Source organism: Orbicella faveolata, unplaced genomic scaffold (genome assembly GCF_042242905.1).
Source record: "Orbicella faveolata isolate gen_17 unplaced genomic scaffold, um_ofav_v1 contig_48, whole genome shotgun sequence".
Classification (NCBI taxonomy): domain Eukaryota; kingdom Metazoa; phylum Cnidaria; class Anthozoa; order Scleractinia; family Merulinidae; genus Orbicella; species Orbicella faveolata.
In genome coordinates this window covers 12818314-12836959 of record NW_028301578.1, presented here as the reverse complement: position 1 = coordinate 12836959, position 18646 = coordinate 12818314, and the positions used below count along the sequence as shown (strand labels likewise).

General features: G+C 39.5%; 3 protein-coding genes across 4 annotated transcripts; 2 read left to right on the top strand and 1 right to left on the bottom strand.

Annotated features, from left to right (window-relative positions):
• Positions 1 to 59: 59 nt before the first annotated feature.
• LOC110039745 (solute carrier family 41 member 1-like) lies at positions 60 to 9667 on the top strand. Its single transcript, XM_089281119.1, has 9 exons — positions 60 to 692; positions 3335 to 3442; positions 3800 to 3871; positions 4367 to 4658; positions 4990 to 5149; positions 5476 to 5549; positions 6071 to 6199; positions 6575 to 6723; positions 7749 to 9667. Exons 1-9 carry the CDS (start codon positions 180 to 182, stop codon positions 7932 to 7934), a joined length of 1683 nt encoding a protein of 560 aa, XP_089137245.1. The 5' UTR covers positions 60 to 179; the 3' UTR covers positions 7935 to 9667.
• Positions 9668 to 10369: 702 nt separating this feature from the next.
• LOC110039685 (uncharacterized) lies at positions 10370 to 13996 on the bottom strand. Of its 2 annotated transcripts, none has more exons than XM_089281120.1 (3): positions 13869 to 13996; positions 12253 to 13199; positions 10370 to 11291 (listed from the first exon to the last, which is right to left on the bottom strand). In XM_089281120.1, exons 2-3 carry the CDS (start codon positions 13141 to 13143, stop codon positions 10569 to 10571), a joined length of 1614 nt encoding a protein of 537 aa, XP_089137246.1. In that variant the 5' UTR covers positions 13144 to 13199; positions 13869 to 13996; the 3' UTR covers positions 10370 to 10568. The 2 variants fall into 2 exon arrangements, with proteins under 2 accessions (XP_089137246.1, XP_089137247.1); XM_089281121.1 differs by having other exon boundaries at positions 13912 to 13992.
• Positions 13997 to 15228: 1232 nt separating this feature from the next.
• Positions 15229 to 18451, top strand: LOC110039687 (transmembrane reductase CYB561D2-like). The gene is made up of 3 exons (XM_020744823.2): positions 15229 to 15433; positions 15640 to 15677; positions 16482 to 18451. The coding sequence occupies exons 1-3, from the start codon at positions 15244 to 15246 to the stop codon at positions 16989 to 16991; spliced, it is 738 nt and encodes a 245-aa protein (XP_020600482.1). The 5' UTR covers positions 15229 to 15243; the 3' UTR covers positions 16992 to 18451.
• The last annotated feature ends 195 nt before the right edge of the window (positions 18452 to 18646 follow it).

The following is an 18646-nucleotide window of genomic DNA, read 5'->3' as shown; positions in this document are numbered from 1 at the left end:
CCCTGCATGTCCCGCAGCCCAATCTTCCCCAAGCCCCCCGATACTCCGCGCCTGTGGCGGCAAAGGTTACCAAGCCTAACACGTCAGAGAGGTTCTTTCAAAATCCGAACACGATGGCTGACCAGAAATATGTTGTCTAATTTTCGTAGTGATAAATATAGAGTCTACTGATTGCTCAGATGCCTATGACTTCACTACCATTAAATGGCCTTTTACAGTATAGTGTAAATCTGGAGATCGCTTCGAAAAACAAGTCCCTCAGGAAGAGAGTGAAGAGCGCCACTAAAGGCGACGAAGAAAATCAAAGTTCAAAAATGGTTCCGAAAATCGCGGTCGTTTTGAACGACGAAGAAGACATAAACGATGATGGCTTTGGACAAAGACATAATATGTCGAATACATGGACCGAAAAAGATGACGTTGAATTTAACGAGGGAACAATTCGAAACAAACATAACGGCGACATTGCTGCAACACACGGAATACTAAATGGTGACGTTTTTCCGAGCTCCGATCAACGTAGCCCGTTGCTGGGTGAACACAACGACGATGAACTTCAAACTGAAATAGCAGAAACAGGAGATACTAGATTTGAGGAAGGATCTTTTAGTATTGGGTTACAGGTTTTCTTTCCTTTTCTAATTGCTGGCTTCGGGACCGTGTCGGCTGGTATACTGCTTGATGTTGTTCAGGTAACTAAAATCTTCTTTTCACAGGATCAACTTATGTGTTTAGTGAAAAATTTGGTATTGAATGAGATGATTGAATGTCCTACAATTCAGCTTATCTTTCTCACATTGGAAGCCGTTTCACCAAACTATTGCAAGTTCAAATAAGCTTGATTTCAATTAATTTATTGAAATTTCAATTACCTGTTTACATGTATGATAATGACAATAATTTGTCTAATGTAATGACTGAAAGAGAGGGTGTTCAATGGATGTTGTTAGATGAACAACCAGACGGTGAATTTCAGACTGAAATGACAAAAACGAGAGATAGTAAATTTGTGGAAGACTCTTAGTTTTGGACAACAAGTATTTTTTTCCTTTTCTAATAATTATTGCTGGATCTGGAACATTTAAGCTGGCCGGTATCCTCCTTGATGTTGTTACTGAGGTAAAATTTTCTTTCTCGTGCATGACCAGCTTGTGATCAGGAAATAATATTAAATCAGGTCAATGTAAAGCTAGTTATCTATCTTATGTTGAGTGAAGTCTTAAGTGAGTTTAATTAAATTCATTCACTGAAAATATTAATCCAATGACCTGTTTACATGTAAGATAATGAAAAGGCAACACTGAATCTAATGAAGCATTTAATTGCTCACAATCTGACAAATAGCTTGTGAAATGTTATGAATATCCCATGATCTTAATACTCTAGAAACTGTCATAATCCTCAAATTTTTCACAGGGTTTGCGATAGAGGTCTTCCAAGGGGGGTAGCTGTGTCGCCATGTCGCCAGGTCGCATCCTTTCATGTACTGATGTCACTTAACCAGCAAAAGCAAATGTCACTGTCATTTTTCTGCATGAAGTCATATGTTGCTGTCGCTACAAGGTTGATTCTTTTAGAGTTTATTCTTGAAATGGAAAAGCATTGAACATTAACAGACTTTACAAGAGAATACAATTTCTAAATGGGCAAAAAGTCCAAAAAGGTCCATGTTGCTGTCCGTTTCTAGTGCTTCTCATGTTGCTGTCAAATGTTAGTGGCGCATTTGATTGGCTTGGCACTGATTAGAAATTCCTGTGTGGCTGGCTTTCGGGGTCATGTTGCTTGTTGCTTTTACCCCTTGGAAGGCCTCATACAAAGCACAGTTCAAAGTAAAGAAAATGCCTCGTGATAAATATCTTATTAGAAGGGGGTGAATAGGGTTATGCAAATCTGCTAATCCATGCCTTTTTTCCACCAAATCCGTCAATCTGCCAATATTTTTGTTGAAATTCAAAACCACAATCACATCCGGAAACAGAAGTATAAAAGTTCAAAAGTAAACTGGTAAATGTGAATGCCATTGTTAATTTTGCACAAATATTAAAGAAAACAGCATACTTGATGGTTCTAACATAGTACAATTCCAATAACAGTCTTACACCTGAGTTTAAATAAGCTTCATTCGAAAAAAAAAAAATTGTATGAACTCATTAACATACTGACCAAGGCAGAAGAAAGATCTATGATCCAAGTTTTGCTTAGGACCCAAGATCCGAACATCAAGACAGGCACAATCCGGAATCCGCGCCATAATTTACAGCTAATCCACGATCCACTGTGTTTTCAAAATCTGTGAATCCACTCGATTTACTGCAAAAATCCACAATCCATGCGCTTTTTAAGGCCAAGTCCGTCAATCCGAAAACCTATTCACCCCCCCTCTATTAGACATTTTAAAATTAACAATTTAAAATGTTATAGCATCAGTGTTAATTTTTGTCTGTCATTTGTATCCCATTAAATCACACAATAAAGCTGGCTGGGCTTATATAGCTGCATTAAAGGGGTTTTGGTTGGGCTTACATCTTGGGGAGCATATAAGTTTCAGAACGACGAGATAAATCGTGTCTGAGAAACTAATTCAAGCTAACTTACCATTACATTTAGAGCTATTATTTCAAAACATCTATAAAACACTAATGTGACGGGAACAACTGGAACAGAACAGAACGAAAGTGAAAAAAACCACAAGCCTTAATGTTATCAATTTACCTATTTGCTGTGAAACGGTCCTCTAGGAAGAATTAAAGCAATTATACATTAGATGGGCTTATATCTGGGGTGTGTGTGGAGGGGGGAGGCTTAAGTTGTATATCCGGGGGCCTATATGCAGAATAGTATCTTTGTTAGCAAATAGAGGAGTTTATATCTGGGGGGCTTATAATGCGGGGGGGGGGGGGCGGAAGGGGGGGTTGCTTTAACGTGGAATTTTATGGTATATCAACTTGCCCTATAAAAATAATAAAAGACTTAGTATTTAGTGATACTATCCACTTAAATGTCATGTAGGATTCAGTTATTCAGCTGGTCTAAATTACAAAATACTATGTGATCGAATTTATACAAATAGATTTCTCATTTAATGTCAGGTGGGATAAGAAGAATCTTTCCGTCATTAGACAGTTAAGTAACATCATCGATTTTTCCAGGTTTCACGGAAGTTTAATGATGCCCTTTTATACTCCAGTGTAAAAAGAAGACTGAGATGAGGTGACAGTCTGTACGTTGTACTAACCTGGGTCACATGATCCAGAGACCAACATTCAAACTGTTGGTCCACTGTAGCTACATGTCAACAATAAATCTAATGAACCCCACTTTGAATTTTTTTCAGCATTGGCAAGTTTACAAAGACATTTCAGAAATTTTCATTTTAGTTCCTGCTCTGCTTGGACTGAAAGGAAATCTAGAAATGACATTAGCATCACGACTTTCGACTGCTGTAAGTAAACCATTGTCATTCTTGTGTCAAAACTTTCAGTCAGACTTAATCACAATTAAAGATACTTAATTATTGTCACCAGGCAATTTGTTTGTTAACTCATCTTCATTATGTCTTTTTCCCTACAAGGGAAATAGGGTCTTGCATTCTCGCTTGCCAAGCTTCTCGATTCTTAGCAAATGCACCAACATCTAACCAGCCTTTGAATCTGACCTTACCCCTTTCTCTCACCACAGTTCGTCTCCAAGTTCCCTAGGCTCACATCTCTGACATCTTCCCTCTGGTGTTTATCTACAGGACCGGTATAAGTAAATAATGACACTAGTCTGTTGAAATAATGTTGTTTCTGTTACCTAGGCTAATGTTGGAAGCATGGATTGTGCCAAAAGGCAGTGGAAATTAATAGGAGGAAATCTAGCATTAGTGCAGGTAAAGTGTTGCTTTGTAACTAGAAACTGTTTTTAAATTTTACAGAGAATTTTTTTAAATTTCACCGTATATTGAATATCAAACCAAGGAAAGACTAAATAAAGTAAATGAATTTGTGACTTCAAAATGCTTGAAGCTTTGTGTCTATATTGATTCATCCTTTAGCATCACCACTGAGTAGTTTGGAGAGCATGAAAGTAGTGTAAGAGTTGCTTGGGGCACAACACAGAGCAACTCTAGCTTTTTGATTGCACTCCAAACTTTCCAAATGCATCATTATTAATTCAATGATGCGTGGCTGAAAACAAGATTCGATTGTTTATAACATTGCCAATGGCAATAAATGTACGAAAACAACCACTCGCACACAAAAATAAGTTGTCTCATTTGATTATGATGTATGGTGACATATACAGATTTTGATAATGTGGCTTTGCTAGCTATGTTATGTATAAAATAAATGTAGAATCTACTCATGAGTGCATTTGTTTTAAGGTTCAAGCTACTGTAGTTGGAGCCTTGGCAGCATTTGCAGCTGTGACAATGGGATGGGTTCTTGATGGGGAATTCAACATTCATCATGCTACACTCCTTTGTGCAAGCAGCTTGGTTACAGCATCACTAGCAAGCTTCATTCTCGGCTCTGTGATGGTCGCAGTTGTGCTTTGTTCGAGGAAGTGTAACATTAATCCTGACAATGTAGCTACACCCATTGCCGCCAGTCTTGGAGATCTTACCACACTAGCACTTTTGTCTGCAATCAGCAGATTTTTGCACAGCTGTATTGGTAAGTTTCAAATCAAGTGTTACATCTGTTCGTCTCACCCTTTATCTCACACATGCATTTATACAGATGCCCCGCGTAAAGAACCACTTTTTAGAAATATGTTAACTCGGTTGATTTTGAGAAAAGAAAAGCTTGTTTCAATAACACTTATCTGCTTGTTCCAAGTTCTTGTTTGGTTCCAAGTTCTGGTCTGATAATGACCAAGTTTGTTCCTGTCTCAGGGTATATTCAGTAGAGACTAACAGAAGAAGGAAGAGCTGTGTAGCAAACTTTGTCTCACTCTTCACCTTAAAAATAAAACTAATGATTACTTGCTTGCTTTTTTATGCAGATTCTGAAGCTGGCACACATCACTGGATTGCACCTGTCATAAGCTTGTGTTTCTTTCTGGTTCTTCCTCTGTGGGTCTACATCACGCACAACAATACCTTCACTCATGACGTCTTGTATACTGGCTGGACACCAGTTCTCAGTGCCATGGTGATCAGCAGGTATAAACATGATTATAGCAGTTGATCAGTATCAAATTAAATTTCCTTACTATTGTCTATGCATCTTACAATATATTGTGTATCAGATTCTATAAAGTTAACATAGTTATGTGTAGTGTCTTGGTGTGTTTTGAAATTCTCAAACTAGCATTTAAAGAAATGTATGGCAGGTGTTAAGGAGAATTTAGATTTTGGATGGGAGGTGCATTCCCGAATATAAGTGTGAGAATGTGTACATGTGATTACCTCAAGTAAAGGAACTCCCAGGCTCATTTGTCAGACTCTTCTTCACAGTAATTTTGGATTTTTTTTAATGTTGCTTGTAGTACTGGAGGTCTAATTCTTGATTATGCTGTGGCAAAATACCATGGAATAGCAGTCTTCAGCCCAGTTATGAATGGTATGTGTTCTGTCTGAATCACTAAACACATTTGGATTTACATTACAGTACAGTAGTGATAGAAAATTAGTCGACAAGTAATCTAGACTCCTTCTATGCTACTATTTGTCTCACATTATAGAAACCAGTGAAGGCTGTTGAAATGAAGCTATGTAACCTAGTGTGGTTACCTCTTGTGATAAAGTGATAGTGATTAAGATTTTGCATAGGAAATAGCTAGTCTGGGATCATAGTCTAGAATAGGGTTGCAAAATCTTGCTGATCATGATCTAGTATAGGGATTTTAGGAAGGATTTTAGTGTCCTAACGGCACATCCCTACCCAAAGCTTCACAGAGTATCCCCTGGGGATCTCAGGGGATTTTAAATTCTACACTACATATTTAATACTCTAAGTAGACGGGTTGCTCTTGTAACTAGACGGTCCTTTCTCAGGTCATAAGGACGCCCGTTTACGGGAAGCTCCGCTTTAAATTAATCAATTTGTTCTCTAGTAAGATTTGTGTTGAATTGTTCTGTAAGGTGTGGGTGGTAATTTGGTCGCTGTCCAGGCCAGTCGATTGTCCACTGGTCTACATCAACTCGGTAAACCTGGAGAACTTCAGGAGTCTAGTAAATTTCATGGCTGCATCGACACATTTTTCGGCTCAGGTATGGTCACATAATATTACAAATGACAGCAATGTACACTTCCAGATCGATGGACTAATAACTAGATGGCTAACACTTATGCTAAATATTTTGTTTGCCACTATAATTATAATTGAGAAGATCTCTTGTTCATTCAATTCCTGTCTGTCGGCTTGCATTTACCTGTGACCAGAACGTGTGTAACCAGTAACACTGATGTGTAAACACTGGTATGCTGGGGTGAATCTTGCCTTGTTCCTGTACAGCGTTCTCCCAGCCCTTCACGATCAATTGATTTGTTAACCCTTACGTGAGTAGAACCCCAAACGCCTATAAAGCCATTTGAAACCCAACTTCGTAGTCTGTGTTGATTTTTTCTTCTTTTTCTTACTCAAGGATTGCATGCTCGTACAACGCGAGTGCTCTTGTTTATGGTGATTCCAGGAAATCTGACATTCTTATACACAATCCGTGTTCTTCAAGCTGGACATACCACACTTACTCTTATCTTTACATCAGGGTATCTACTGGCTGGACTCATCCAGGTATCGTGTGCTAGATGAAATTAATAACAATTAATGAGCAGAAGTTTTCCAAGAGTTTGTTGGCAACCAAGCGCAAAGTCATTACCTTATTACATGAAATTTTCGCGACACGTTAATTTCGCGATTTTTTTAAACCGCGAAATTAAAGTGGCGCGAACAATAAGTGCCGCGAGCCTAACATGACACGAAAATTAAGCGACTCACTTTAAGTGAAGTACTGTTGACATATAGTTCCGCCTTTGCGGTCTTGTTAATTTTGACGTTATCGTACATTTGATAAAGTCGGCTTACTAAATTCAAGAGTAACATTGCCAAGAAAAAAATTGTGTTACTCAAAAACGCGAAGTTTAAGTGACTCAAAATACATAATTTTCGCAAAATCACGGAATTTAAGTGTTGCGAAATATGCGCACCTCAAAATCGCGAAATAAACGTGTCGCGAAAAGTTGATGAAATAAGGTAGTTTCTATTAAGAAACTGTTAGGTTGCATCCGCGGGCAAGCCAATTTTAAGTTGATAAAAGTGAGTGTTGTCTCGACAAGCTGAGCGGAAGTTCATCTTCAGAGTCACCTGGAAATTTGTTTGTCATGGTGTTGTATCCTACTTCTATGGACTGACAAAAACGTTTCACTTGACTTTAAAGATGACTGCCTCTCAAGTCACGGAAACGCTAGGTATCAACTGAGCAACTATGGGACTCCCTTTTCAAGACTGCCTTCTCCCAGACGATCACGTGAAACGAAACGTAAATGATGGTGGATCCTGGACTGTTCATCATCATCATCATTTATTTGCCGCGTAAATAATAACAAAAGATATTGACAATACTCAAAAAGCGGCGAGGATACCTCCAAAAGATACCACCAGGCTTATAACGGAGGCCACCTCAGATAATTCTAAGTTCTGCGGGCGCGGCATGACCAATTCGTATAAGTGTTTGAATTTGGACAATCGGACTTGTTCCAACTCACATGTGAAAAATGGCAAGATCAGTTACGCTGACAAGAGTTTACTTTAAACTGTAGGTGGCCATTCTCCTTCTGACTGCTAATTGGCTGGTTCACTGGATGTGGAAACGGGGCAAAGATCCCGACAACTACTGCATTCCCTACCTAACAGCACTGGGTGACTTACTCGGCACCGGGCTCCTGGCCGGGTCATTCCATCTTCTGTGGCTCATCGGAGACCGCGATGCTGACGTGGGGGACTAGCGGTTTCATCTTTAAATAGTACCTAAAATAAGCTCTGTCTTTAATAAGGGAATTAAGAAACACTGGTCAGCAGTACGGGGTGCATAAATTTAAGAAGGAAATTTATAAATACAAAATATTTATATTTGTGCTGACACCATCTTACCAGGGAAAATTCCCTCAAATATGTTTGTATACAAGTCATTGTACTGTACAGAAGTTAATGATTGTACAGATGGCAAATTGAAAATTCAACTTCAATAAATTATTCATCGATTTTCAATACTCAATTACTCTAAACTAAAACAAGAATTCTGGACTTTTAACGAAGGCTATTTATATTTTTGTTAGAAAGTTCTTTTCATGGTTGTTTCTTGAAGTCATTCTTTATATAATGGAGACGCCTCATTTTCCAGTTAGATGCATATTTTTGTAGTGTTATATGGCTTCTTTATTGCAGAATATTACATTTCATTTACTTCATGTCGGCAAGTAAAACGGATTTCCTGAAAGATGATTTTTGTTTACTGTCAAGTCAGTAAAACGCAAAGCAATTTTAATATATCTTGTATCTAGCAGAAGAAAAATCGCTTAATTTATTATATTTAAGAACATATAACAGGCTTTTTAGAAAAGCTGGTTTCCATATGACCGCTAGAGTTGCCTTCGTCGTTTAACCTGTTCTACGCATATCACATTTCTCTCAGGTATTTCATCAATCTCAGAAGGCGTATGCAAGTGTGATCATATGCCGACTGAATGAGTGTGCGAGTTCGGAGTGTATTCAATTTAGGTCCCGCGAATTTCCATACAACCGCTCGTTAGCCGTCATACTGAAATCAGCAATTAAGGATAGAATTTGTTGTAGATACTAATGGGTACACGTCATCGCCAAATACAAAATTTACATCAGTAGGTATATTAAAAAAAAAAATTGAAATTCTAATTTGAAAACTATTGAGAAAAGAATAGCTCCGCACGAAAGTACTGCCACGTAGTTTTCATTTGAATGGTCTCACATTAGGATTTCATCCATAGACTTAAAAGTTAGAACCACCTTGTACAACATGATACACAGTACAACGTGAAAGTTCTGCGCAATAGCTTTCATTTGAATGGTCACACACTAGGGTTTCATCCATAGACTTAAAAGTTAGAACCACCTTGTACAACATGATACACAGTACAACGTGAAAGTTCTGCGCAATAGCTTTCATTTGAATGGTCACACACTAGGGTTTCATCCACAGACTTAAAAGTTAGAACCACCTTGTACAACATGATACACAGTACAACGTGAAAGTTCTGCTCAATAGCTTTCATTTGAATGGTCACACACTAGGGTTTCATCCACAGATGATAAAAATAAGAACCACTGACTTGCAGTTTGACTCTGAAAACTTTCTATCGCGCATTTGCTGTATTACCAAACTTCAAAATCGATATAGAAGTTCTTATTTTCCCCAAAATGTTCGCAGATTTAAATGACATTTTAGATTGACCTAACAATGCTATATTCTATAACCACGATATTATTCCCAGTTTGTAGAGAATTCAAGAATATTCAGGCGAAATGAAATTCTTTAATGAAATATATCTAATATAAATTATAATTAATGTTGAAACAATTTTTTTGTTAAATTAAGACAAAAGGTTAAGTGCCATTGGTTTGAACACCCGCACAGAAGTAATGATTGAAAAACTAATGTAAACGGTTAAGAGTGGACGGGAAAATATAAAGACTGTTTTGGGAACTTCGTTTTCCTTTGTATTTCTTGCTGTACGTCTTTCATTCATTTTTGCGCAGCAAAATAGTTGAAAGTCATTGTTCCAGATGCGAAAGGTCAAGCATCCTTATCTGCACGCGCTTTGAGTTAAAAGCTGGTTATTTCTGGGAATGTGCCTCCGCAATCCATAAGATATCCTTGAAATACCTATGCATATGTGTACCCTGTTAGGGAAAACCGATCCTCCGTGTTTGGTTCTCCGAGATCTTGAGGTGATGTTTGGCCTACTTTCGCGCAGTCGGCAGGCTGAAGACTTCAAAAAAGTAACGCTAAGATTTTGTCTAGCAGCAAGCGAAGGCGGATGAACTTAGTTGAAGGTAGCATATGATTTAATACCTCCACGGAAATCATAAAGAATAATTGCGAGGTACCGCCCAGCGTAATCTTCGCTCGGGCATTTTATAAATTGCTTGATTTCGCATCATTCTGGGCAATTTGAGTTAAAGGTGTAGGAAGCCCTAGTCTAGGAGTGAGTACTGTGTAGATTACGACACTCCCACTTTCTGCAAATGCTTTACGCCCGCAATGCGTGCAAACAGTACGTGTTCTATTTGTCTGCACGTATTGCGTGCCTACAATATGTTATCAAAACAATTTTTGTCTTTTCGTGCCGTGCATCTGTGTCACCGTAATAGAAATACACCCAAAGTGTTGATCAAGGAGATCACCTGGACTTCTAAATAAGTTTAATTGAATTCAAGTTAGAACAATTTCATTTCCTCGAAAATTTATTAAAATTTAAATTTGCTTTAGAAACAACTCTAGAAAACAATAAAAAGGGCGACCAATCTTTACTGTTAATCAACACACTCAAAGATGATCTAAATGTCAACAGTGCAAAGTTAATAAGTTCTACTTGAGTGCCAAGCTAAGCTGATTGTTCGTCAAATTTCAGCAGTTGCACACTTCTCGATAAGATGCTGTCCGCCCCACAGGTAGCTACAATTCTCTTGTCCTCAGTCAAGGCGATGTCCCTGGCTCCGGACACGGTTTTGGTGGAAGAAACTCGGCTGCCGTCGAGACGGAGCACGCGCAACTCGCGTTGAATGCCGTGGTAAGCCACCAAAGTGTTGTTTGACTTGTTATAAGTGAGTCTGATTGGGTAAGTGATGTCAATGCCCATGTTGTCTTGTTGGCCCAAGCAGTACTTGTCCTCATCGAAGCTCTGCAAAAACGTGCCTTCCTCGCTGAACACCTTAATCGCGGTCGTGTTTTTGGTCCCGTCGGAGTCGGATATAAAGAACTTTCCATCAATGACTATCACCTTCTCTGGGGTAGCGAGGTCCTTGCCACCAAGCTCCATATCCAAGCTGTATTTTCCGTCATCATCTGCACTGTACACTTGAACGCAAGGGCGGCCGCCATTACACGTCACCAGAATGCGCTGGTCTTCGTCTACAGCGATTCTACTGAAGCTTATGTCTTCGTCGTCATCAACTTCAACAAGGGTGCGAATGAATTTCCCACTGATGTCAAACATGTGAATGCTTTGAGCGGCTTCCAAGGGTCCGTCAGAGACCACGATGTTGTTATCGGGGAGAAAGACAATCCCGTCGGGACATTCCATCATCCCATCACCTTCTTCACCAATCTGTAATCCGGAAAGTGCTTCAAAATCACAAAACGGTATTTCTTGCGGTGCAGATCAGATAAAGAGAGCACTCGGATCAAGGAGCGGGTCTGGTAGGGAGGGGGGCACATTTACGAAATTTAAGAAAATTAAGAAATTGACACACCACAGCGATGATCGATTTGTTTTATTTTCTTGATATTTAAGCAAAGTTTCTCTACCTGGTCTGTAAGAAATAAAAGTGTACCAGTCAGGAAAATTTGGGTGTTGGCTGTGGTTAAAAACGAGGTTGGTGAGGTTTAGGATAAGTCAGGTTCATCGTATTACCCTTTTTGTTTCTATACGGCGAGCGCTCTCTTCCCTGTTTCGTTCTACCTTGTGAATTAAAACTAATAAGGCAAGCAAGTACCCGAAATCTTAGCCTTCGATATCAGGAGAACCAGGAAACTCTCTTCACCTAAGGGAGACGTAAGTTTCCTCAGTTTCCTGGGCAAACTGTCGGCTGACAGTTTGCCTGGGGAGGTTTCTCATATAGAAAGGCGCTTTTGACATCTCTTAGGGTGTTAGCCTACCAGTTTAGGGTATTGAACCAAATTCACTAAATATGGCAGGAGATAATGTGTTGTTTTAGAATTAGTAGGTAATTAGGTAATTAGGGGTAAAAAAACAAAATTCAAGCCACGCCCACAAAACAGGATCTTGGTATTTTTTATGGGCTCGCTCTTTTCAAAATTTCCAACGAGCACCACGTCCTTTTTATATGGGAGCCCTCCCCGGGACAGCTTGTCGTCGAAATTAAGACCACCCCTCCCCTCCCCCAATTTCAGTGATGGAAAAATGGCGCGTTTTGGGCATCAGTCATTGATTTGGGATAGAGTTGGTTTTATTTCTTATGCTATTCTTACCAAGATAGAAGACTAGGTCTATGGTTTCACCAAGTTTTGTTAATACATTTCTTTAAGAACATAGCGAAAGGGCTCACCTGACAGAGATATGATCCCTCGGCATTGAAAAGCCACACGCATTCATTTCCATAGTCTGTGACAGCGATGTGCCCGTCTTTTCCCACAGCCACGGCTCCAGGATTAAACATGGTCTTAAACTGTAGCGGCACGTTCAACGAACGGATCACGTCAGCCGCGTCACGGTAAGTGGGACTGGGGGGAGGATTTTTAATGGACGCAGAGGGGGTGACACCGGCAGTATTTAAATCACTGAGGAGGGTAGGGGCCTTGCGATTGCCTTGAATGGTGCCCAGACCCTCGTCCTTTAGGTTCTGCATGATCTTACGGCTTGGAGTGAGATCCAGGAGGAAAATTGCGGGTGTTTTGTTTTCGTCTTTTGCGCCATTCATGGACAGACTTCGCTTCTCTCTGCCGACTGCTTCGTCGATTTTTTTGTAGAGCTCTTTCTCCTTTCCATCTAATAATTTTCTCATCTTTTCTATCATCTCTGCAGCTTGCTTTCTCATGCGTTCCTCTTGCTCTTCGATGGTAGGACCCGATTTCCCGTCCGTCTTTTTCGATTTTCTGCGGTCTGTCTGCTCTGGTTTCTCCTTTCTGGGTTCCCTCGGTTTCCTCTCGGTCTTAACCTTGTTATTTTGACCGCGGTTAGCTTCTACAAACCGCAAAACGCGATAGTCAGTAGGAAGCATTGCAATTCCACCCATCGGAAGAGGTAGCTCTTGGTCGTCAATAGGACAGAAGATCTTGAGGGCACTTTTCGGCGCAATGTCACGCAGACAGTCCTGGCAGATCGTGTGCAAGCAAGGTAGCAGTTTCGGCTCGTCCATGTATTCTTCCTTGCAGACAGGGCAAGCAGTGCTGTCAGCCGGTGGCAAACTGTCTCTTTGCGCCTTCTTGAAAAAAGCCATTGATAACGAGAGTTCTATTCACCAGATTTTCACCGCATACGTTCTTGTCGAAGAAGCTTGAATTGGAAGAAAATGCGGTATCTTTATGACACAAAGTTCAAGAATGACCTCGTCATTATCATAAAAAGTTGTAATTACATGGATCATTGGCACAACACCCAGTTTCTCAATTTCATCCAATCGCTATAGACAAGAGAGATGTCAGATTTTTTTAGTTCAAAATTCTGATAAGCATCTAAATATTTTTTGTTAGAAAATCTCAATGAAGGATATGTTCAAGCTTGTTATGATGGTCTCACCTCGTAATTTTGCAGTTCTTATTTGATTCACTCTTCTACTGGAGCTTGAAGAGGAAACAGACCGATTGCAGTTGATTACGATTCAATTCTACCGTGACGCGCGACCGTCACGGAAATTCTAAACATAAAACATTTGAATGGCTTCTTAATCGTTCTTTCCTGCGATCGAACGTTCTTTCTGATTATAACTATCAACTTATCAATTCCCAAATTATTACTTTAAAACAAAAAGAGCCACAAGATCGCTTCCACTTGTGCTGTTAAAGAGAACAGATCTATAACTCCGTTTCCGCTTTGCTCGTAGGAATGTTGGAGAGCCAACATGTTTAGCTTTGTTTACAGAACAAATTGAATGCAAATGGCTGAGTTTCAAACATGTTTCCATTTTCTTGGCTTTGCCTTATTTGTTAGGTTAAAAATTCTTACCCACTAGTGCCTATGTTCGTAAGCCAAGCTAATCCATGCTTACTTTTCGACGACAGACCATGTCTGTAAAATATCTTGTCAGCTCTGTTTACCGGACTTGGGCAGGGTGAGTAAGGCAAGAGGTCTTGAAGGAAAGGATGGTGGACGGATGGGTATTATAACAACTTAGAGGGGAGGGTAGGGGAGGGTGAGACTGTTGATAATATATTCTTTTTTAAAATACCAAAACTCTATACTAAGGGACAGATAATTATATTTTCAGAGGTGGGAAGGGGGGTTGGGCAATTTTCTGGGGCTTTCTTATCATTAAGCTAGGTAAGTAGTGCATTCGTCTGATGAGGCCCTCTGAAAAAGAGGAAAGAGCCAATCTCGTCCCCAGAGTCTTCGTTCCCCTTGACCAGCGGTCGGAAACCGAGAGGAGCTCTCGTTTTCTGACTCTGGGAACGAGACTGGAAAAGAGCCAAAATGGATCTTCGAGCGACACGAATTCCCTCCTGGCAATAATATAATTAATGGAATCGTAATCATCTCGTCCATGTAATGCCAAGAATCAGTACCTGATAGGCCGTGTAGTGTTTCTGTTCAGCTGGTCAAAATACCAAAAGAGCAGTCTGTCACGCAATATTTCTCGAGGAACTGAACCATTTTCGGCTCCAGAGCCTGCGATTTGATTCTCCATGCCCAAAAGGGTTCATCTCGAGAGAATGAGAGGATCTTACAACACAGAAGTTTTACTACACGTCTTCTTGAAAATGGGAGACAACTGTGTCACTTGTCTGTTACACCCTGCAAACCTTGCGTGACCGGGTTGTTGTGATGTTGCTCTTAAAAATTCACCAGGTACAATAAATTCCAATAAAATTGTCTAAGATCCTAAACCTAAAATTCTAACCCTAATATTATATTAATTAGTTTCACAACCGCGATTACATAATCGTCAAGGGACCAGTTTTTTGTCAGTTGTATTTTGCATACTGTTGAGGGTTTCCCGCTTCTTCTGAAGTCAGAAAGTTGTAATAAGTTTTTCGAAGACAAATTAAAGCGCTGTTTCGAATGGATAGTTTGGATTTCCTGCACGCTGGTCAAACGGTACCATTCTAAGCTATTCTCAGCTGTTCTAGTGTACCTCCGGGCGGGAAAGGGCTGGGGTGGGGTGGGGGAAAATCCTGTGGATCCGCGTTCAGTAAGGGCTGTCAAGCTACAGGGCTGTCAAGCTACTCCTGGGTTCTGAATACAACAGCTGGGTATTGCTATAAATTAACTTCCTAACAGCTTGTAAAACGACCTTGAAAGAATAACCATTCCAAGGCCAAGGTCTCGCTCAGCACTTGACTGCACCTGTGCAGTGCCTGATCTATACGCGCGAAAAGCATCTATGGAAATTTTGAGCTTACAAAAGGCCCGGTTACTAAATATAGCTATGAAAGAAGAGTTGATCGCAGAAACAGAAGATTTTGTTCCCGAGAAAAGAACGAACGATCAAGGGAGTGTTGTCTTCAAGATGGTTCATATTGTCGCTATAGGACTTCCTGTTCTTGTCGTCTGGCTCGCTCAACCTGGATCAAGTAAGTTGTGCCTAGAAATCTGTCAATTATTAACCCTTTCAGCTTTGGGAAAACACCTTGCAATGTTTTCATAGATTTCATTCATTTTAGAAATTCTCTTGAGTTCCTTAATGTCAGGCTACCAGGTGTCTAGAGACAGTTTATTTCCCGATAAGTTGAGCCTTATTACTGATCAACTGTTTTCGTGTTTTTTCGTTTATATTCAGGTCTGTTTTCATGGCACCCAACTCTAATGGCCTTTAGTGTAAGTAAATATCTAACTAAATACCTGATACACGAGATAAGAAACAACCAGGCAGAGATGAACAATTCCTTGCCTTGAAAGACATCCTTGTCTAACAAATGCTGATAAATTTTAGCATCATTTATAAATAGTTCAGCTTCAACTCAGTGTAATTCCTAATAGCGACCAAAATCTGAATTCTCCACTTGATGTTGATACATTGTCAAGCTGACAGATGATGAGAATCATGCTTTTAGTCAGCAAGGTGTGCGCTCTTTTGAAAAAAAATATTGGTTAAGGGTGCTTGAAAAGATATACAAAAACTCTTCTGGGCGGATTTCCTGCCAGCTCAGTTAAGCAGCTGGTTTCCCAATCATGGCTGACAAGGGGAAGGGAAGAATGAAAACAAGGGATGTGATTTTGACATTAAAATATTTTTTGTAACTTATTTGGCAAGTGTTGCATACGTAAGTATCAAATTCTTCCACACTCTCTCAAGTGTTTACATCTGGGCCCATGAAAACACAAAGGCATTGCACAGATCAATCAGTTGACCCTGGGGAAAAGGCAACAACAGCTGTATGTATAGAGCTAAAAGGAGAAATTAATATATTATTGGTTGTAATTTTTCAAGTGTCAAAAGCCTGACGGTATGTTTGCCCCCTATCCCTGGGGGAAAATTTGACTTGAACATAGCATTGAATGTTAAAAACCAAAATGTTTTCAACCATACGGTCATCATCAGTGGTACATGATGACATAGCATTGGATATTATGACATAGCATTGAATATTCTGTGGCAAAAATTGATTTCTTTTTACACAGTTTGGTTTCCTTATGGTTGAAGCTATCCTGATGTTTTCACCGCAAAGTTCCCTCATCTCCTCAGCACCTCGAGCCACCAAGGTCAAAATACACTGGATACTTCAAACCTCAGCTGTGGTCACTGCACTGGGAGGTTTTGCCGCAATTTACTACAATAAGAATATTTACAACAAAGCTCATTTTCAAAGCTGGCATGGAAGTCTGGGGTTCTGTACCGTGATTCTCATCTGTCTGCAATCTCTGCAGGGTGTTGGAGTTTTGTACTCCAAGCTGCCGCTCGCCAGCAGGTTGAAACCTAGCCAACTGAAACAGCTGCATGCTGTATGTGGTTCTCTAGTATATCTTGTCGCATGTATCACTCTTTGCCTTGGTTTTTATTCCAGTTGGTTTGTGAAAAATGTTAGTGTGTATGTTCAAGGTGGTAGCGTTTTATCGGCGCTTTGTCTGGCTGGTGTTATTATTGGACAAGTTTACACTGAGTATGGCTTAAAGAGACGGCCTGGAACATAATTTATTATAGTTGGCTTTGACTTTTCACGGTCACAAAATATGTTTCTCAGGTAGACAACATGCTTTAATATCTATTCTAGTACCCACAGGAATTTTTCATGTATTTTAGAATATTCTTAAACTCATAGTGTGCACCCTCTAAAGTGAGTAATATAAGTAATTTATTAAATGACAGAAATAGCATCAAGTAAAGGAGGGTTGGTAACATCTTTGATATGCCTCATTTTGATTGTGTGATGCAGTTATGACTTCATATGTGCCAAGTCATTATTTGGCTATGAGACCATGCAATGAGGTTCCAGTCAAAGGCCCACATTTCACCCTTGCTCACCATACAGTCTCCAGTAGCTCAGTGGTTAGAGCATCCAGCTAGATCATCGAGAGTCATGGATGCAAATACCATTTGGAACTCGGATATTTTTCCAAGATTTCAGTTGATGCTTTATTCAACATAATGTGCAATTCCAGAAAATATCCATACTCCCTCCAGAGGAGGGAGTTTCCAGAGGGGTGGAAAAATCCCTTCTCAATCTGTGGGGGAGGTATGAACATGTTCTGGAACTACACAGTGTGTCCTCAGATACCATAAACTTCTAAAATCCAGTCAGCTTAGCATGACTGATTCTTCAAAGTATATTTGGAGTTATGTTTGAGAGAGCTTTTAATATTACACAGGCGAACCTCTATGAAGCAACCACTCTTGATGATGAGACAACTGGCTGCTTAATAGAAGTGGCCATTGAATAGAGGTTTTTGTTACAGTGTATGTTCTGACAAATTTTTCTGGGACTTTGGCCGCTGACCCCCAAATAAAGGTTGACTGCTTAATAGGCTAGGGGGCCGCTTAATGGAGGTTCGACTGTAGTTAATTTGACATCTAAGGGCTATATATGAAATTTTAAAAACAAGAGTAATGAAAAATTCATCATTGAATTAACTTGCCGATTTTTATTTTTAGAAAAGTTTGTATTCAAAACTCTACCTATTTTAATTTGAAATGGTAAATAAGGTTTGTCAATTAAATTGATATCATCTAATTTATATGAAAAGCTGCCACATTATATTAGCATGTTGTACAAAGCAATGTCTAAAAGACTTTGTCAAATAATCGGGAGCAAAATCTTTGAACAAACAGTCATAGCATCCAATAGGAAATTCAAAACAAGTGTTATGGTATGTTGCTTACAACGTTTGAAAGAAATTATTAACATTCAAGCACTGTTAAGTTTGAAAGCTTAAGCCAGTCGTAGATCTCAATATCAAAGGAATCTTTGTATCAAAGATGTTGAGGGCGTCAATTCTGGACGTTTGTAGTGTTAGTATAAAAGGATTGATGTTTATATCATGTATTTGATGTCTATTACTCTATAACCTAACTTTTCAGTAACTCATTTCAGTCAAAAAGTAAATGTTAATATAATTGTTATTCTTGCAGTTAAGAAATAAAGTGTTTAAATCAAGTCTACGAGTCCTCAGCTTCTACGTTCGCTATGAATGATCAACTGCAAGGTTCAGAGTAAAGGCGAAGGAGCGGTTAGTAAATGACCTGAGGGGCTAGTTTTGTTGACTAAATAGAGTTGCGGTCAGAAATGCGTAAACGCACACTGAGCGTGTTGTTAGCAAAAAACGATCATGAAAATTTCCTGGAATGAAAA